Source organism: Empidonax traillii, unplaced genomic scaffold (assembly GCF_003031625.1).
Source record: "Empidonax traillii isolate 1590-97213 ecotype Southwest subspecies unplaced genomic scaffold, ASM303162v1 scaffold170:size2694500, whole genome shotgun sequence".
Classification (NCBI taxonomy): Eukaryota; Metazoa; Chordata; class Aves; order Passeriformes; family Tyrannidae; genus Empidonax; species Empidonax traillii.
In genome coordinates this window covers 864245-881988 of record NW_020955363.1, presented here as the reverse complement: position 1 = coordinate 881988, position 17744 = coordinate 864245, and the positions used below count along the sequence as shown (strand labels likewise).

General features: G+C 43.1%; 1 protein-coding gene across 1 annotated transcript in view; it reads right to left on the bottom strand.

Moving 5' to 3' along the window:
• The window catches only part of RNF150 (ring finger protein 150), a 109971-nt gene extending 93228 nt beyond the window's left edge, over nt 1–16743 (bottom strand). The window contains exon 1 of the mRNA XM_027885693.1: nt 16041–16743. Coding sequence (XP_027741494.1) covers nt 16041–16506 — 466 coding nt within the window. The 5' untranslated portion in view covers nt 16507–16743. The remainder of the gene's footprint in view (nt 1–16040) is intronic.
• Between the last annotated feature and the right edge of the window lie 1001 nt (nt 16744–17744).

The window sequence follows — 17744 nt, the reverse complement described above, 5'->3', positions numbered from 1 at the left end:
GCACTGAAATCACCATGTGGTATTGCCTGCATTGTGGTCTCTTCAGCTGAATGGTATTTCCAGAAAAAAAAGAAAAAAAAGAAAAAAAAGAAAAAAAAATCACCGACCAACGACATACTTCAAAATCTAATAGCTAATCCTCTGTCTCGAACAAATTCAGGCCACATTAAATGCCATCTTAACTTGGTCAGACAGGAAACCGTTTAGGAATGACCTCTGCTAGGCTTAATGTGGATAGCCTTGGTATCTATTTTGTGACAACTGTCCACATTTATTCAGTACATAGATGGATGGTATAAAATGCAGATTCCATTCCTTCACTGGAGACTGCAAATGTTAATTTTGAGCGTTCTCCTAACAACCATCACGGAAGCATTCCCCTCGTGATATGGCTGTCATCATCGCCGTTCCTTCTTAGTATACCAGTTAGTGAAGAAAGGTGTGAAAACCATACTGCTCTCACTCTCCAAATTTAGAACAGGTGTGTTTGCAGTGCATCCAGCCAGTACCTGCTGGAGATTCAGAAGGTTTTATCTAAAGTCTGACTTCTGTCAGGCAGTAACCTCTCTTGCTGCTCTTGGAGATGAGCTAGCAGGGACGTGCATCCTGCACACCCAGCTTCTGAGCCTCCTCCTGCAGCACAGCTCTAACACAACCATACCACCAGATTCCCTTCATGTCAAACAAAAGCTGTGAGCCCTGCAAGAAGCACTAAATTTTAGCTGTCAGTAGATTTCAGGAAAAGCATGTTTGGAAGACCAGCGTCAGAAATACATGTAAGACATGACCTACTGTTCTCAAGTACTTCAAAAGGTAAGAAAATGAGCTTCTATCTGTATCATAAATGTAACAGTGGCTACATAGTTTATACAATCACTTAAGGCCAGGTGGACCCTTTATTAAATGCACTTGAGAAATCATGCCAGTTAATACTTACAGGATCAAGGCACTCACAGGCTGGCCTGTCATTTTACTCAATTACAAAATTATCTTAATGAAGCCCTGGTGTTGTCTGCTGTGTTACTTCAATCCAATAGATGTAAACAATTCACATGAAGTGCTGACTACTAATACTTCACTTTGACTGCTAGTGAAAGACTGGCATTATATCTTTTGGGTTGTGATGAATGGGGCTCTTCTGTACAGGAAAATGTGTTTAATACTATGAGGGCAACAGAAGATACAATGAGCTCAGGTATTTATTTTCTTAGTTTAACTACCTGACAGTGAAATCCGTAGGAAGGTTTGGCACTGACTTCAGCATGGTTAGGATTTCAGAAGTAGAGGTTACAAATTAGTGGCATAGGTAAGTGCATTGCTGGCAATCAGCACACATAATGCTTTTTCTAAAGGAAAGATTTTTTTCTAAAGGAAAGATGGAATTTACAGGACAGTTACTGGTTTTCTCTTCATAACATTAAAAAATAAATAAATGAAATGAGATCTTTGGAGACTCTTAAATGGTGACTAACCTGAAAGTTCAGAAATCAGACCTGAGCTTATCTGAAAAGCAGCCTCCATGAGGAAAGTATGGCCTGGGAAAAGTCAGCTTAAAGCCCAGTCTAATCCCAATACTCCATGTAATAACTACTGAGATCGTTATACTGGCACCGGAGAGGTTTTTCCCTGTGAACTTCTTGTGACTTTCCCAACCAAGTCCTTTGTGTGCTTCTTCAAAGCAGCTAGAGACGTGGACTTAGAATTCATCCGCCTATTTAAAACGTCACATATTCTTTCAGTTTTCATGACACCAAGTCTGCACAGTGCAGCATCCCTTCAAAGAAGAAGGTACAACCTCTTCACTGCTATAGCCTGGGGGTGCTTACATGCTGTTGATATTATCCATTTCAGTGATAGGGACATTGCCATTATTAAAAGGAAACCAAATTGAAATTGGTTGTGGTTTTTTTTGTGTGTGTCTTTTTTTTTGTGTGTGTGTGTGTGTTTTTTTTTTTTTTAAATTGACTTAATATGGAGCACTTTAATAAAGACTTAATGCATTCTCAGACCCTGAAACTCTTGCCAACAAGTGGAGACAACTGTTGGATAACAGCATCAATACCAGGTTTATTTATGAATTTATCAAACCTGCAGCAATTCGCTGACGGATGGATTCCAATTCTGTTTCATTAAACAAGAAGACACAGGAGAAGGCAAACTAGGGGTCCAGGCCTACGAAAAGCACAGCACTCACATATGGATACTAATCACCTCTACCCCACTGCAGGCCATTCACACTGAGATTATGGAACATCTTTGAGGCTTGTGGTGATAAATACAAATTTGCAGAGCACTCAAGACACCACTGAGTCACCTCAGGTATTCATCAATACTTGCATATCCTACATTAACATTTGCCTAGCAAGTCTTGCTGTGTGTTACAACAGTTGTCATGGGGCACCCATACATACTTAAAGGTTAATAAAAGTATGTACTGCATTATTTCCAGGCAGATCCCTTTAACTAAATATGGCAGTTAGCTAGTTAGGAATGTCTAAGGGAGGAATGTGTGTTAATTTTACATTTCCCTCCTCCTTGGCTACAGTTTCGCACCCTCTCAACACAACCCAAGCAACTGTGGCTGAAAGTTACGTCTTGAGTACCACTGGGGACATCAAGGAAACCTCTCCTGAATTTCTCAAAGCAAAATGAAGCTGACAGACTGATAAAGCCACAAGGGAGGACGAAAAATTTTATCTGCTGGAATCAAATCTGCAAAACATTACAATAATTACTCCCAAACTGGAATGGGTGTGAATTTTGGAGCTGCTGTGTATCAGATTGGCCTTAGAGTATGTATTTCCAAATTAGGCAACACCCTGATTAGCAAGAAATGCTGTGTGTCTATTCTAAATTACATGAACTCCTCTAGCTCACCTAGCAAGTACAAATGACTGGTTGATGTATATCTCTAAGCCATCTGCAAATAACTAACCAGCTATCCACGCTTCTCACAGCTCTGATTGTTCCTCTGCATGCACTGGTAACAGACATCAAATAAAACACAGTGAAGAATAGAAAGCATCTGGGTTTATAGGGTTTGGGTGGTCAACTCTTCCACAAATGGAAGTGGCACAGTGTTCACTGAAAGGTGACATATTCTTACTGTGATGCAGACATGCCTGATAACCCAGAAAGCCAAACTGTGGGGGGAAACAAAATATAATTAAAGCATCTCTTCTTAATAAGTATTTATAAAGCACCTGTTTTATGAAATATATAAAGTATATGTATCTTATCTTTACAATTATATAAAAAACTGCCTTATTGTGAGGACCTTAACTATTCATCCAGGATGACCACAGTAACATTCTTAGTAATAAGCCTCTGGACTGCATCAGACACTTCTGCATCTTTAATAGATGACACTTTCTCACAAAACCACTTTCAGTGACTTTTAGTGAAGGTGCTCAACTTCTGGCCCATACTCAGCAAGAATTAATCGTGAGCTTAACTATAACCATCTGTACAAACACTGTCCTGAACTGGGACATCAAGCATTCTTCAAATTAATTTAATGTAATTCAGACATTAGAAATAATGTCTAATCTAAAATTTTAAAATACCTACTTACTAGTGAGTTTTATGGCAGCAAAATCACAGCCTTAGTAAAGTGAGAAGTGGTTTTTAAGTATGGGTTTCATCTGCACGTAGGAGATTTTAGGAGTTTCTATATTAGTCCAGGTGAGACACAGTTAGAATTGCCTCCCTGCTACCATTACCACCAAGCAGTTTATTGCTTTACATATACACAGTACCTCCTGTTTTGCAGGCTAATCCACGACAGATTTGGCTCTAGTCAGAGCCAAAGACAACAGCTTTGTGATAAAATCTGCAGTTATCTTTGCATTGGCAAAAAATATTCCTGGTCTGTGGACACAAAAAGACCAACAGCAATCACTGTGCTGACTTAGCAGAGCAATGGTTGAGAACTAAGAACTGACTCTACACTGAAAATGTACAAGATACTCAGCAGAAGATATTCAATACTAAAAATTCAGTGCTTGCTTTGTTATTTACCGTAAGTCTAATAGTAGAAAGATGGTTACATAAATTATTTAATAGGAATGAAGCCCTTAATTATCACAGAAAGAAGTGATGTCATGTATATTTAGAAACGAGATAAATATCAATTCTCTAGCACCAAAATTTTCCTTGAACCAACAACCATTAGAAACTTCAGAAACAAACTGTTACAGAGTCATAATTTTCTCTCAAAAATTGGCTATGGAGTCTCATAACTTGCATCTCAATAAGTTCTGGTTAGTAGAGTAGGGTAGAAAAAAAAAGTGTGGGAAAAAAGGCTGTCTAGTGTCTAGGTCTTTGATAAAGAAAAGATGATGTCTCTAGATTGGGAGGAAGAAAAAAAAAACAACACACACACAAAAAAAAACCCACAAGCCAAAACATGGAAAGAAGAAATTTTCCGGTGTAGTTTCTTAAGCAGGGGTTAGTAGGTCAGGGGAGTGAAGATGACAGATGAGTTCCCTGAAGAATCAATATGCACTACAGAATCCTGACTGGCTTAGACATAACTCAACACTTTCATGTACAGTTAAGCTCTTTGGTAGCTTTATCTAATTCACCTGTGGATCCAGTTGGGCAGCTCTCTGTGAACAATACAATGCTCCTTTCTCAAACACCAACCGACACGCAAAAATGCTAAAGGCAACTAGAAAACGTTCATGCTCAAACTGGAGCATAAGCTGACCAAGAGCCTCATCACCTCAGGGAACGCTGCCACCACCTGTAAAGGCTCCAAGGAGGGACTGGGACAAACAGCAGTGAAGCAGCAAACAAGAAAATGTCAAAGATCATGACAGTAAGTACCAGTGAGAAATCAGAGTCAATGCAGAATTGAAATGAGGATTAAGATGTATGGATTAGTCAAAGAAGTTTCAGGGTCTCTGAGAGGAAGAATGTCTTCCCACTGATGATGCCAGAGGGGTCACAAGCTACTTCGGTGGATACTATTTTTTCATCAACATTAATTCACCTCTCCAGGATTCAGGTTCATTCACATGACTTTCATCTAGTGGCTATTCTAGCTGTTTCTCTGGCAAAGTGAATGACAGTCTCACTGCCTTTTGAACTATTTCATCCTCACCTGTGATAGCTTTGTTACACTAGGTTGTACTCAATCACAGCATTCCCTTCTGCTGGCATTCAACATTTGAATAAAAGTTTTGGAAGAGAAATGCTTTCAACTTCTCTCATGATGCAAGACAGATGCTCTAGCAAATGCTTGTTTTGTGGAGGCTTACAGGCAGCCCTCTGCATTTGTTAGCCACCGTCAGACACAAAAAATAGAAGTGGTTCAGACTATGTTTTTCTTGCAAGTGCCTTTTTTTTGCAGTTTCCTCTCCTATGAGCAACAGTCACAAAGAGATAACAGGCTGGCATTAGTTCATCATCACTGTTACCCAGCTAAGGTCTTTGCAGAGATCCTGTCTTGAAAAGCTGATGCTTCAGGACACAGGGTTTACCCTTGCCCACGGTGCAGAGCTTCTGCCTCAGCTGTTTTGAGTCTCCAGGTGTGGAAAAGAGCTGAGTAGTAGTTCCAGAGGTACCCTAAAACCATAAAGAACTACCATGATCACTTTCTCCAACCTGCCTCATACACATACTACCATAATTTTCCCAGAGAATGGGGTAATTTTTTCCAGCATTTGACATTTAGAGAGCTGTCCAATCCCATTCAAATAGCATTAAGGTATGGACAACCATTTAGGAAATTGCATCTTACTACAAGCCTGAATTTGTCTCACTTCCATTGACAACTACTGATCCTTGTTATGCCTTTGTCTATGAGGGCAATCTCTATCTCATATCATTCCCGTGTGTCTCGTGCTGAAGTCATGCCGAGCCTGCCTGTAAGGACACACAACAAGAGCCAAAAGTCTTATAGCTTAGGGACCGCACTGTGGGAAGACAGAAAGCTGTTGTCACACCATCACAGGGAAAAAAACCTCAGCATTGCAAACATGCAGTCAATTTCTTTAAATAATACTTGTGATCAAATGCATGCATTGATTCCTGGAAAAGTGTAACATGAGTTGGGAAGAAGGCAGGTCTGTGCTCTGGAGGGGAACTAGTGTCTAAAGCTGGTAGAAGCTGATTAAAATGTAATATATCATCAAAAAAAGGGAAAGGGAACCCAAACTGTTCCTGAACCTGAAATTCTGAGACATTAAATATTTACGAAAATAAAATCTTTATTAAAACTCAGACCTCTAAGACATCTTTTCTAGAGAACAAAAGCTTTCCAAAACAGTTTTTTGTTGAAAATCCATTTCCCTACCTAAGTTAAACAGTTATGGAAAAATTTCCCATCAGTTTTTCTAGCACCCAATGAGGGGAAACTTAATCTTCTTCCATAAAGGCATGAAAGAGAAGAATCTGCCCCTTCTCAAAGAGGAGATCATAATTTAGTCTTTTAAAAATTCAGGAAAAAGACTTAGGAGTGTTCAGCACAAACCCTCTTCTATGCATAGCAAATGTGCTATGCCCAGCTGCTGGTGTCCCTCTCCTCCAAGCCCACCCTGTGCAGCAGAGAGCAGATGCTCTTTAAACCCAGAGTCAGCTGCAAAGGAAAAACAATCAAAAGGCAATAATCCTGCTCTGCTTCATCTTCCAGTCAACTTTGTATACAAAGCTAATAGCCTTTACCTACTTTTGTCAACCTAGCAAGGAGTGGGCAGAGAGGAAAAGAAAAAAAATAAAAACAGAGGAGATGAAAACCAGGTTCAGAACATATAAAGAGAGAAGTGAAGAAGGAAAGAAAAAAAAGGGTGAGAAGTCCAAGAGAAGATTTATTGGAAGCATGGATAGTAAAGGAGGGAAAAAAAAAAAAAGAGAGAGAGAAAAAACTAAGAAGAAAATAAAGAGGATACAGGATTGAAAGAAAAATAAGGCAAGACAAACACATCAAAGGCAGCATTATAACAAGACATAATGTATTCTAATAAGACAGCTCCTCATTTTCCTGCATGAGAAGTCTTGAAAGAGTATTTAGCAAAGGTATGAATTTGATAGACAAGCAGATGGTACTTCAAAGACATGGGCACATAAAGAGCAATAAGAGACCAGGCACAGAGATTACACAATCTTGGGAAAGTTGCCTCTGTCAAGGAACATGATACTGGCAAGTAAAACCAGGAGACAATGAGCATGTAATAAAAGCTTAAAAAGGTACAAGAGGGGAAAGCATATTCTGTGTAAGTATGAGAAGCAATCATGAATGTGATTGTAGCATCAAACTGGTCTGTTTCAAAGATTTATTTATTTCTGAGTACAAACCCAAACATGTCCTAGAAATATGGACAAAGGTTTAAGATTCTCTAACACAAAGGAAAAGCAGAAATATATTTCTGTCTTCTACCAGAAAACACTGAAATGGAAAAGGAAAAAGCATATTAATGCTTTAGCATCATGGGATGTAAAACCACAACGATCTTTATCAGATACTGATAGAGAACTCCTGCATAATTGGAAAACCCAAGAAAGCTTTTATTGTGAAACTTGTTAGACACTCAGAGCTTTGATCCTGAGGAACTGGAAATGCTCTGCTAGTATGACAGTAGCAATTAGATGCAAATGCTTCTCAAGTTCTCCACAAATCAATTTAACCAAAACAACAGAACCGTACAGCTTATTGTACTGGGTCTGAACCTAGGCATCCCACAACACACCTTCAACTAATGCTGACACAGTTTACAGCAATCTTAAGATTAGACATCCATGTTAACTAAAGATGAAACTAGCTTCTAGGCTTTTGAGTTCATTCTTACTGCTGCTGTGTAATGCCAGGCACATTCAATGCAATGTAACAGCGACCACGCTAGAAATGAATTTTTTGACAAGGACTGCAAGATCAAGCAACGAATAGAAGAGCACATTTTAATGGTGTGTGATATATGAAGCTGTAAGCCAGAGATTAATGTGATGTATAATTCCTTTTAGAATACATAAATTATCTAGTGAGATATTCTTACAATGACTTGCAAAAAAAAGATGTCTTGTAAGGAGAGGCTTGAACAGTAACAGGCAAACCTAAGAGCATATAAAAAGGGAGGAAGAGCACAAGGTATGGAACAAATTATGCGGAAGAATAAAATCCTATATAATTAAGCCAATGTTCAGTGACAAATGATGATGGTTCATAGAAAAATATGTCAATAGTAGGGGTCTGTCTTGGTAGAAAACCATACAAAGAGAACTGCTTTGTTATGGAGCATCCCACTGCTGGGGTCCTCTCTCATGATAAAGGTTCAAGAGAATAAATTAATTTTAAAATGCTATGTTTCATTAAGTGTGTAGCACAAGGGAGCACTTGCCAACCCACCCTACTCCATGTATTCCTGGAGGAACTATGTTCCTACGCAGATGTAATGTTTCTGTCTATGTTAAAGGAGTATACAAGGTGTAATCAAACCAGGACTCTGCGGAGTTACATGGCTGTAATTTGCATTTCTGTGATTTGGGAACTAAAAAGATAAACATTTTTTTCCCCTCTAATTTTTTCTCAAACTGAAAATAAATGGGCCACTTTTCCAATTTACAGCAGGCTCTATTACATACATAAACACAGTTAAACACATCAAATTCGAGTTTGAAATTCTGACGGACCCTTAGGCTTAGCAGTATAATTGAATATCACTATGATTATACTGTCAAAAGCAAATGAACAAGTACTTCACTTTATTAATGTTATTTATAAGTCACTCTTGAGAGGGAAAAGAAATGAACAATTATTTGAAAAAGCTATTATATCTTTAAGCAGCAAAGAAACAAATATGCTAGCTTTTCATACTTCGATGTAGAATATCAATAAAACAGTTTAATCTTTTCATTGTCTCCATTCCTCAGTTCAGTTTTCTAAGGTTTATTTCAAATAATTTATTGAAGAGGAGACAGAAACTAAAGAATGCTCTTGTTAAGCCTCTCTTGTAAAACACAGCTATATAGAATTGTTGTTTCATAAGCAAACCAATATTTACAACCTTTCTGCATCCACTAGAACTGGTAAAAGAAGAGGTGTTTCCACTCATCTGTTTTTTCACCAAAAAACATTGTTTCCAGCAGGGTGGTAAGCACCTAAATCACTAATTTTGAACCTATCTTGGCTGAAGAATTACTTCTAATTACACTAACATGTCCAGTGCATCAGACAGTAGATATAAAGTTGGTAGACTTAATACAGTAAGTTTTAAAAGTTGAAGTTTCACCTAAGCAGTTTGGCTTTTCTCCTCCAGGTAAGAAAAATTTTAGTTCTTAATAAAATTATGTTCTGAGATGCTACATCCAAATGCATGATGAACTCATGAACAAGCAAGATACCCTGAGGGGTCCTTGACCCCTGCTCATCCACATTCAGGACCTGGTAAAACTGTGCAGTACCTGACCTGTGGCCTAACCTTTTTGATTTCTTTTGCAGAGAAACCAAAACACTGAAGACTGAAATGAGGAGAGAGAGCTGGTCACAAATGAAACCCTGGGTGACATCCCACAGTAGAATCAAGACAGCACAGTAAAGCCTGTTTGGACACAAACAGTTACAAAATATTTTGCCACTTCCTTCTTCTTACAATTGCCATGTAACTCCCTTAAGCTGTGTGGTACAATGGATATAGTTGGGTTTTAAACCTTATCCTTTCACAGCTATGCCTTTGTGGAAGTTTTGAGAATTAAATACTCCTGCAAGACATAGTATTATTAATTAAGATGCTCCCACATTTTATATCTGTTGCCTCAGCAACAAGTTCTCCTTTACACAGACTGCACTTGGTTCTAAGCAACCCAAAATTCTTTCCTAAGCAAAAAGCACTGTGATGGTAAGGAATGGTAACACTGAAGGAAGCAGTCCTGCATTCCTAAAGTGACAGATTACGTGGACTACTCAATTTTTCCCATATCTGATTTCTGTGAGTCAATGATTGTATTGTTCACCCCCTTCTGTACCAAAGGAGTCATCAAGTGACTAGTGCTATAATGCAGCTGAAAGGGCAGAAGTGGGGCTTGTCTTGAAATGAATGCTGTTTCTGTGCAGGTTAGCTATGCAGAAATTATTGGGAAGTGGAGAAGTCGTTGGGTTATCCCTTCATAAAGATCTAACTCTTCATCAGCCTGGCTCGTGGTCTCCGCAGACGTCACTTGAAACTCAAGTCATCTCACATGACAATGCACTATGAGTTCCATCAAACAAGTGCAGCAAAATAATGGGTTCTTTTAGGCCTTTCCTTACATGAGAAAAGTCAAAAGTGTGCTGCTCTCTTACCAGGAAAAGAGACTCTAAGAGTGCCAACACTGAACTAACTTTCTCTCCCTTTTGCTGAAAATGTTCCTGAGGTCTGTGATGTCCCATGAAGTGGCAACACAGAAATACATCTGCATCAATTAGTGAGCTACAATTGTTACCACACTATCCACAGACTGCCACGATATTCTAATGACCCAAGCTAACATTTACCATTTTAAAGGTAAAATACCAATGGGACTAGAACGAACCATTGCTTTATCAAAAGCAAGCCATTCTCCCAAAAACTGTAAACCAAAGAGGTACTCCAGATTAACAGGCAGCAGTCAGCATCCATGCAGATACAGCTTTGTTCCTGAGGAAGATTGTCTTCTTGCTGTGTCACTTCCTACTGCAGAGATCTGAAGAGAGCACTTGTATGATTACCACTGTACACAAACGTTGCAGGTGACCAAAGGATGTGCAGAAATCTAACTGCTTTTGCAATCAGTAAGCTTGGAGGATCAATGCCATCTCCAATAAATCAATACTTCATGGCTTTGTAGGAAAAGCTGTCACTTACAACTTGATCTAAACGTCAGTGGACTCACCATCTTTGCGCTGTCTGCAGTGGGCTCTGAAGGAGACACACAAACCAGCTGTGAGGCTGAAAGATGACACGAGACTAAACAAGGCAAAAAGCCTCTCATCTGACAAAACTCAGTACCCCAGCACTGAAGTGGCTGTCCCAGGTAGTATCAGAGACTAATATTATTTCTCTAGTCCTTGTAGGTCAAATTCATTGCTTTTAATTCAGCTAGGTGTATTACCAAACACCACAAAGTGCCCCCTCTGCTTGGCACAGCTGAACACACGGGCAGTAGAGCAGCCTAGCACTGCACCACAGCAGAGCTAGCAGGCAGAAGTGTGGCTCACCAGCCAACGCAGCGGGACAGCTTGCTGCCACTACTGCTGGTTCTAGCCAGCGCTATAAATCCTGGATTTTGATAAACATAGAGAACTAGGTTTTAAAAAACTGCTGACAGCCAGGCTTCCATGACGGATCATGGAATGGCAGCACACCACAGCCATGCCCCAATGGATAAACCTCAGAGATGTGCTGACCTCCATCTCCCTCCAGCACTGAGTTAGATTCTGTTAGGAATCAATCTTGGGTGCCTGAAACAGAAAACAATTATGGCAGGCCCCAGAAGCCTGAAATTGCCAGCCCTCAATTAATTCACTCATACCCATATGTAAATTCAATGTGAATGCTGTCAGCACACTTTCCTCATTAGAATTAAACAAAAGTTTAGGAAAACAATTGTTTTAGTAAAGAAACAAATGTAGCTACAGTGCTGAATTAAGTCTGTAAAGAGAGAAATCTTCAAAAGTTTAATTTGCATATCAGTAGAAATCTACAGGGGGGCCCAAAGGCAAAACTACTACTAACACATCTTAAACTACGTAAAAGGCAAGACTAGTCACTGATCACGGAACAAAAATCTGAGTAAAAGGGAAGAAACCGCTATTGAACTGAATGCACTCAAATTAAGGCTGGCCACGTTCGCAGTACGTGCGGAGGGACACATTTTGCAATGGGCTGGCCATGCCCTCCTCATGCAATTTGGTGCACACATACTCCACTTGAGGGTCAAGGAGGGAGGGAAGAAGTCAGAGTCCTCTTAGACCACAGATTAGGTTCATGTCTCCAAGATACAGCTGCTAATTGCTGCCAGAGTGTATAAGCAATTATAAAAAATGAGGCATCTGCCCTTCATTGCAAAAGGGCTGTCATATGTGCAGCACATGACTTAAAATTTGTGATGGCATGCACTGGAAAAGCAGCGGAATATGGAGAATGCGAAACTGCCTGACTCACATATGCTTCTGGTGCAAAATGAAATGGGATGAAATTTTCTTCACATAACAAGCATATCCATTCTGTGAGACAATCTGATGCACCTCCGAATTTGAACTGAATGTTACAAACTGTAGAGAACACTACAGATTTGATTTTTACCCCCATATGAATCATATACAGTCACAGTTAACATTCCTCCCTAGCCCCAAGCACCTGACAGGCACCTAAGTTAGAAGTGGTCAAAGTAAGGTTCCCTCAAAAAAGAGCTGAAAAGAGGGGAGTTCTCACCTTGAATCACCTTCTGGAAGGCTCTCCTACTGTATCTGTTCAGAGCTCAAAGGAAATGTTAGGACGGACATGTGCTACAACAGGTAGTAAGACTACTTCAAATTAATATTACATTATTAAATTAGACAGAGTGGCTAGGGCCTTTTCAAACCTAGATGACAGCTAATTCCAATGAGAAACCCTAGCCAACACCATGGATTATTCTTACGGAGAGAAAAGAACATCCTCTATATTATCAGACTACTTTTCTGCCAGGAAAGTTAATTTAGGAGAAATGCAAAGCATCTGAAATAGAAATTCTAGAAGTTTTTGTTCCTTCTCTAGTTAAAACCTACTTACTCAAAAAGCAAATGAAGTCATACTCACAGCTCCTATGCCATACTTCAAGCCAATAAACATAAAGATGCCAGTTTGAAAAGGCTGCAGCAGGTGATGTACAAACTGAGTGCATCCTATCAGGTGAACCCCAGAGCTCCGCATTCCCTGTGAATGCAGATGTCACAACTCCACCTCACCCTTCTGGATGTGCAAGCAGTGACCTCAGTGCAAGCTCCCCGAAAGCAAAGGCTTTCCATGCGGTGACTGAACCGGTTCAAATAGCACACTTTGTGTGTTCTGTCTGGTGCACTATAAATAAATCCCAGAGAGTCACATTTTAAGATCTGCATAACAACCTTCGACATAACACTACCCTGGTTTTGGTTTGGGAGTGCTGGGAAGGAGGTCTATGAACCTCCTTCAACTTGAAGCACCGAGTCCTGCTACAGTTGCCTACAGATTTTAAAATCAGGAGGCACAACATGAGCAAAGGGTCATTGGCATGCACTGTAGCAGAGAACAGGAAATATAATTAAACATAGAGCCGTGAGGTAATATCTTTGGCAGGAGAAAGAGAGCTTTGGGAAGAAAGCAGTTAGGGCAAAGCACTATGAAGTGGCACAACAATGTGGTCAAGAGGGGGAATGAAGCACAGGGGTAGAGATGAGGAAGCAAGATTGAGGGTGAGAGAAGCAGAAAAAGCAGCAAAAAGAGATAAAACAACAGTTACGAAAAAGAAGGCAAAGCATACAGAAGAGAAGAATGTATATAAAACACCTCTTAGGAGTAACAGTTCTATAGTAAGAGCAGAATCCACATAGTTATGCAACAGGATATACTTTTCTGTATAGAGAGTGTTTGTTAAAGCTTCTACGAAACCTCAAAAAAAATCTGTGAGAGGGAAAAAAAAAAAAAGGAGTAACAGCATATTTCTTTTGACTTTTAAATTGCTTTTTAGGTCATATTTCACCCTCCCCTCTCACCCTCCAAGTATTTTCCAGGATGGAATTTTCTTCTTCCCACTCCAGGATTTGGCGTAGGCAGAGCACTGCAGATGCTGCTGAACTCAGAGAGCAAGAACCTGATTCATTCTTCCCTTGAATCTTGTGCTATCGTTCAGACTGGGAACAAGCAGACGTCAAAGGCTGCAAGTTTCTGACTTCTGACATAATTTTACACAGCTTGTATATTCACTCAGTTGCAGCGTAACAGTGGTATCAGAGGGAGAGTAAAGATAAATCCAGTTCTGAATCCCTGCTAGTTTGCCAAATATTTAAGAATAATTGTTTTTCCTCCTGTTCCAGCAGACTGAGGCTGTAAAACTCCTCTAAGTTTTGACTGTGTGCAGAAGGCAGGTTTTCTCTAAGGTAAGCCCAACGATCATTACTCAAATTTGCTGAACAAGAATCCTTAAAATGAAGACAATCTCATCCAATCAATCAGCAAAGATCTCCAATCTCAGTGATCATGTTCCACAAGTTCAGATTATTTTCTGCAAGTTTCCTTTCATTTCAGCCTGTGGTACTGTACAATCTCACTGCTGGGTATCAATTCGGTACTCAGAAAGGAATCTCGGAACAAACCCTCCAGAGTCATATGACAGAAAGAAGATTCTCCCACGATAATTGATACAATGTTCATATTTTTTAAATCTGAGGCCATTTTCAGTAAGAAAGTTTCCCTGCTTACTTCATCTTAGAACTTTAAAACAAACCAAAGCTCTAACATTTTGAAAGGTTAGACACATTTTTTACTCCCACTGTTTCTTAATAAAACACCATTTGTGTGGGAAAACAGCTTAGTGCATACTTCAGAAACAGGCAAGCCATTAATTGATCCAACATGTTGGCAGTTTTGGAGAAACCCGCTACAGGCGAACAAGCTATGCTGCATCTTAAATTTTAGAACAGCCTGGGCTTTACTTTGAGGATGCGTAAATATGCCAAGCTTCTACTACTTTATACTGCTTAGTATATAATCTGTGATGCTTTAAGTAGCAAGAAGTATAAGCTGAACAGCTAGCAAACCATGTGCAGGTTATAAGGCACAGTTTTAAGAAGCTCAAGAGGTTATGAGCTGCTTGTCTCACAAACCCAAAGAAAGCACTAAAAAACCCCCCATCTTCCACCAACCCTACCAAAGAAATGTGAATTCACTCAATATAAACGGTTAATCTCCCTAAGAGGCTGCACACAAGTGGTTCCAAAAGCACTACTTTTGCATCAGCAGCGTTATAGCACTATGCTTGGGCAATAAATTGCTTCTCGGCACATCCATGCTAGCTAGTTTACTGTGGAAATTTAAAATGTCATTAGAATAACATCCTGTTTTGCAGCATTTCTGTGTTTCAATCTACCCCTAACTCTGCTGAGATTCTGCTGGCATGAAACAGCTGGGCATGATTAGTTACTGGATGGAAACCAAACTGAGATTTCACAATAGGTGGCATTTTGTCTCCACGCATAGGCAGCTGGTATAACAGACCAGTGACCCCTGGCAGAAAGCACTGTCCCTAAATATAAATCTGGAGAACTATTTTTCAAACAACGTTATTTCAGATCAAACACTGTTACAAAATCGGTGCAGGTTTTTTCGTGGGCATAAGCCAAGGTTTAGGTTGTTTCCGATGACTGGATTTTGCCTTGGTTCCAGCTGACGAGCACATGTTGGGAGCCAAGCACCCATGTGCTGACACTGCAAGCACTAACTCCATCTGATCGTTCACCTGGGAGACTGAAACACTCGCCTCCATCCCAGTCCTGGACAAAATATCTCATGTTCTCACCAAATCAGATACTCGACTTTCCCACTCGATCTCACAGCTTTTACACTACCGCTGCCAAGACAGTGGACACCGTGTTCCCTGCTTAATTGCACCTCCTGATAAGCCTGCACCACACCACTACGCTTCTCCTCTGAAGGTCTCGATCACACCCGATCCCACACAGCACCTGCCAGAGGACCCTCGGGACACAACAAAACACGGACGCAGTGGGCTCAGCGTCCCAACCATTCCTCCGACTAGACCCAAACTTTACATGTCCAAAACTTTTCACCCGTGGAGCACCGGCGTGCATTGCTACGGATACGCTAGCAGCACATCCATCCTTTGCCGTGGCAGCAATAGAGAGGTGCTCCGTGCCCCCTCCCGCCCCGGCCCCTCAATGAGCACCCACCACCCGGCGAGGCCCACAGCCCACCCTGCTCCCTGTCAGGAGGTGCGAGGACACCTTCTCTCCCAGCAGCTCCCCAAGGATACGGGACATCAGAGCGGGCTGGAAAACGGCGTCCATCCATCCGCCCACTCCGGACAGACCCGGGGGCGGCGGGGCTCACCTGCGTGGGGCATGGTGATGGTCTCGTTGGCGTTGCTGGAGCCCACGTTGTAGATGACGACGGCGGAGGCGTTCTGGGCGGCGGCGTGGCGGATCTTGTCCTTGTAGGTGCAGTTTCCCCGCGGGATCAGGGCCACCCAGCTCTTGCCCGGCGCCGGGGCGTTGAAGCGGGTGCCGGGGTCGCAGGCGAAGCGGTCGGCGGGCGAGGCGGACAGGGCCACCTGCCCGCGGGCGTCCTGCTTGGGCGACTGCTCGCCGTAGCGCCCGCACTCGCTCTTCTCGCTGCGGAGCTCGGCGCCGCCGCCCGCCGGGTCGGCGTAGGTGATGTTGACGAAGGCCGTGTACCACTCCTCCTTCTCGGCCACGGTGAAGTCCAGGCACAGCAGATGCACGAAACAAAAGGACAGCAGCCATGTTGAGAGCGCCAGGCTGCGGCACGCTTGGATCACAGACATTGCCATCTTCATCTGCCGGCCCCCCCGCCCGCCCGGCCGCCGCCGGTCCGTGTGTGCGTGCGCGCCCCGAGCCGCCGCTCCGAGCGGGGCGGCGCTGCCGCCGCCGGGCGCCGTGCGGGGACCGACGGAGGGGGAGGGGGGCCCTCCCCTCTGCGGCCGCTGCCTAATTCATGTCGGGGCCGTTTGATTTCCTCGGGCTGGCCCCGTCCCCGCCCTCCACCTTCTCCTCCCCTCCTACCTCTTCCTCCCCCCCTCCCTCGCCCTGCCCGCACAGCTGCCTCCCCCGCTGCTGGCAGCGCGGCCGGCGGGAAGGCGCGGAGGAGGCGGCGCGGCTGCGGCGCGGGGAGGGGTGGGGGGAGCTCCACACGCACGGAGCGCAGCGCGGTTCCCGCCCCGGCCCCGCCGATGGGGCTGCCCGGAGAAGGGGCTGCGAGACCCGGTTTATCGGAGGGGCTGCCCGGCGGAAGGGCTGCACTCCCCGGCCCCGCGAAGGCGCTGCCCGGCGGAGGGGCTGCCCTTCCCTGTCCCTCGGAGAGGCTGCCCGGCGCAGGGGCTGCTCTATCCCCGGTCTGTCGGAGGGGCTGCCCAGCGGAGGGGCTGCTCTCCCCGGTGCCTCGGAGGGGCGGCCCGGCGGACACCCTGCTCTCTCCCCGCTCCCTCGGAGAGGCTGCCCGGCAGACAGCCTGCTCTCTTCCCCGTCCCGCGGAGGGGCTGCACTCCCCCGGGGTGGGCAGGGGCAGCTCCGGCGGCGGGAGCGGCGCGGGGGCTCCACCTTCTGGCAAAAGAGCTGCAGGACCGGTCCGAGGGCCGCGTGGGAGCCCCGGGAGCCTGGGAAGCGGGCGCCGGGCGGTCGATTCATCCCACCTCCGAGCCCCGGCTTCAGCTTGGATTTTGGTGTTTTCTCCTCTTTTCCGGATAGGCGCGTTTACCAAACTCAGGTGTAACTGACAGGAACCCAGAGAACCTCGAAGGCGGCCCTCTGGAAATAGCCAAACTCCACGGACACCGATGGTTAAACAGTATGTTTAATTCTGGCCAGGAGAAAGCCTGGATCTGGGGATTTTTAGAGTATGAAACACCCCAAAAGAATTTTGGCCACGACCCAGACGCCTCTGAAAAGGATCAAAACACAACTGACTCTATGCTTGTCTATACTATCGCAAATGACTGGCAAGAATTCCACTTTTCCATCACTGTATTCAGTAATAGAAGGATGTCTCACAAGATTAATTAGGTAGTGCCTATTTTAG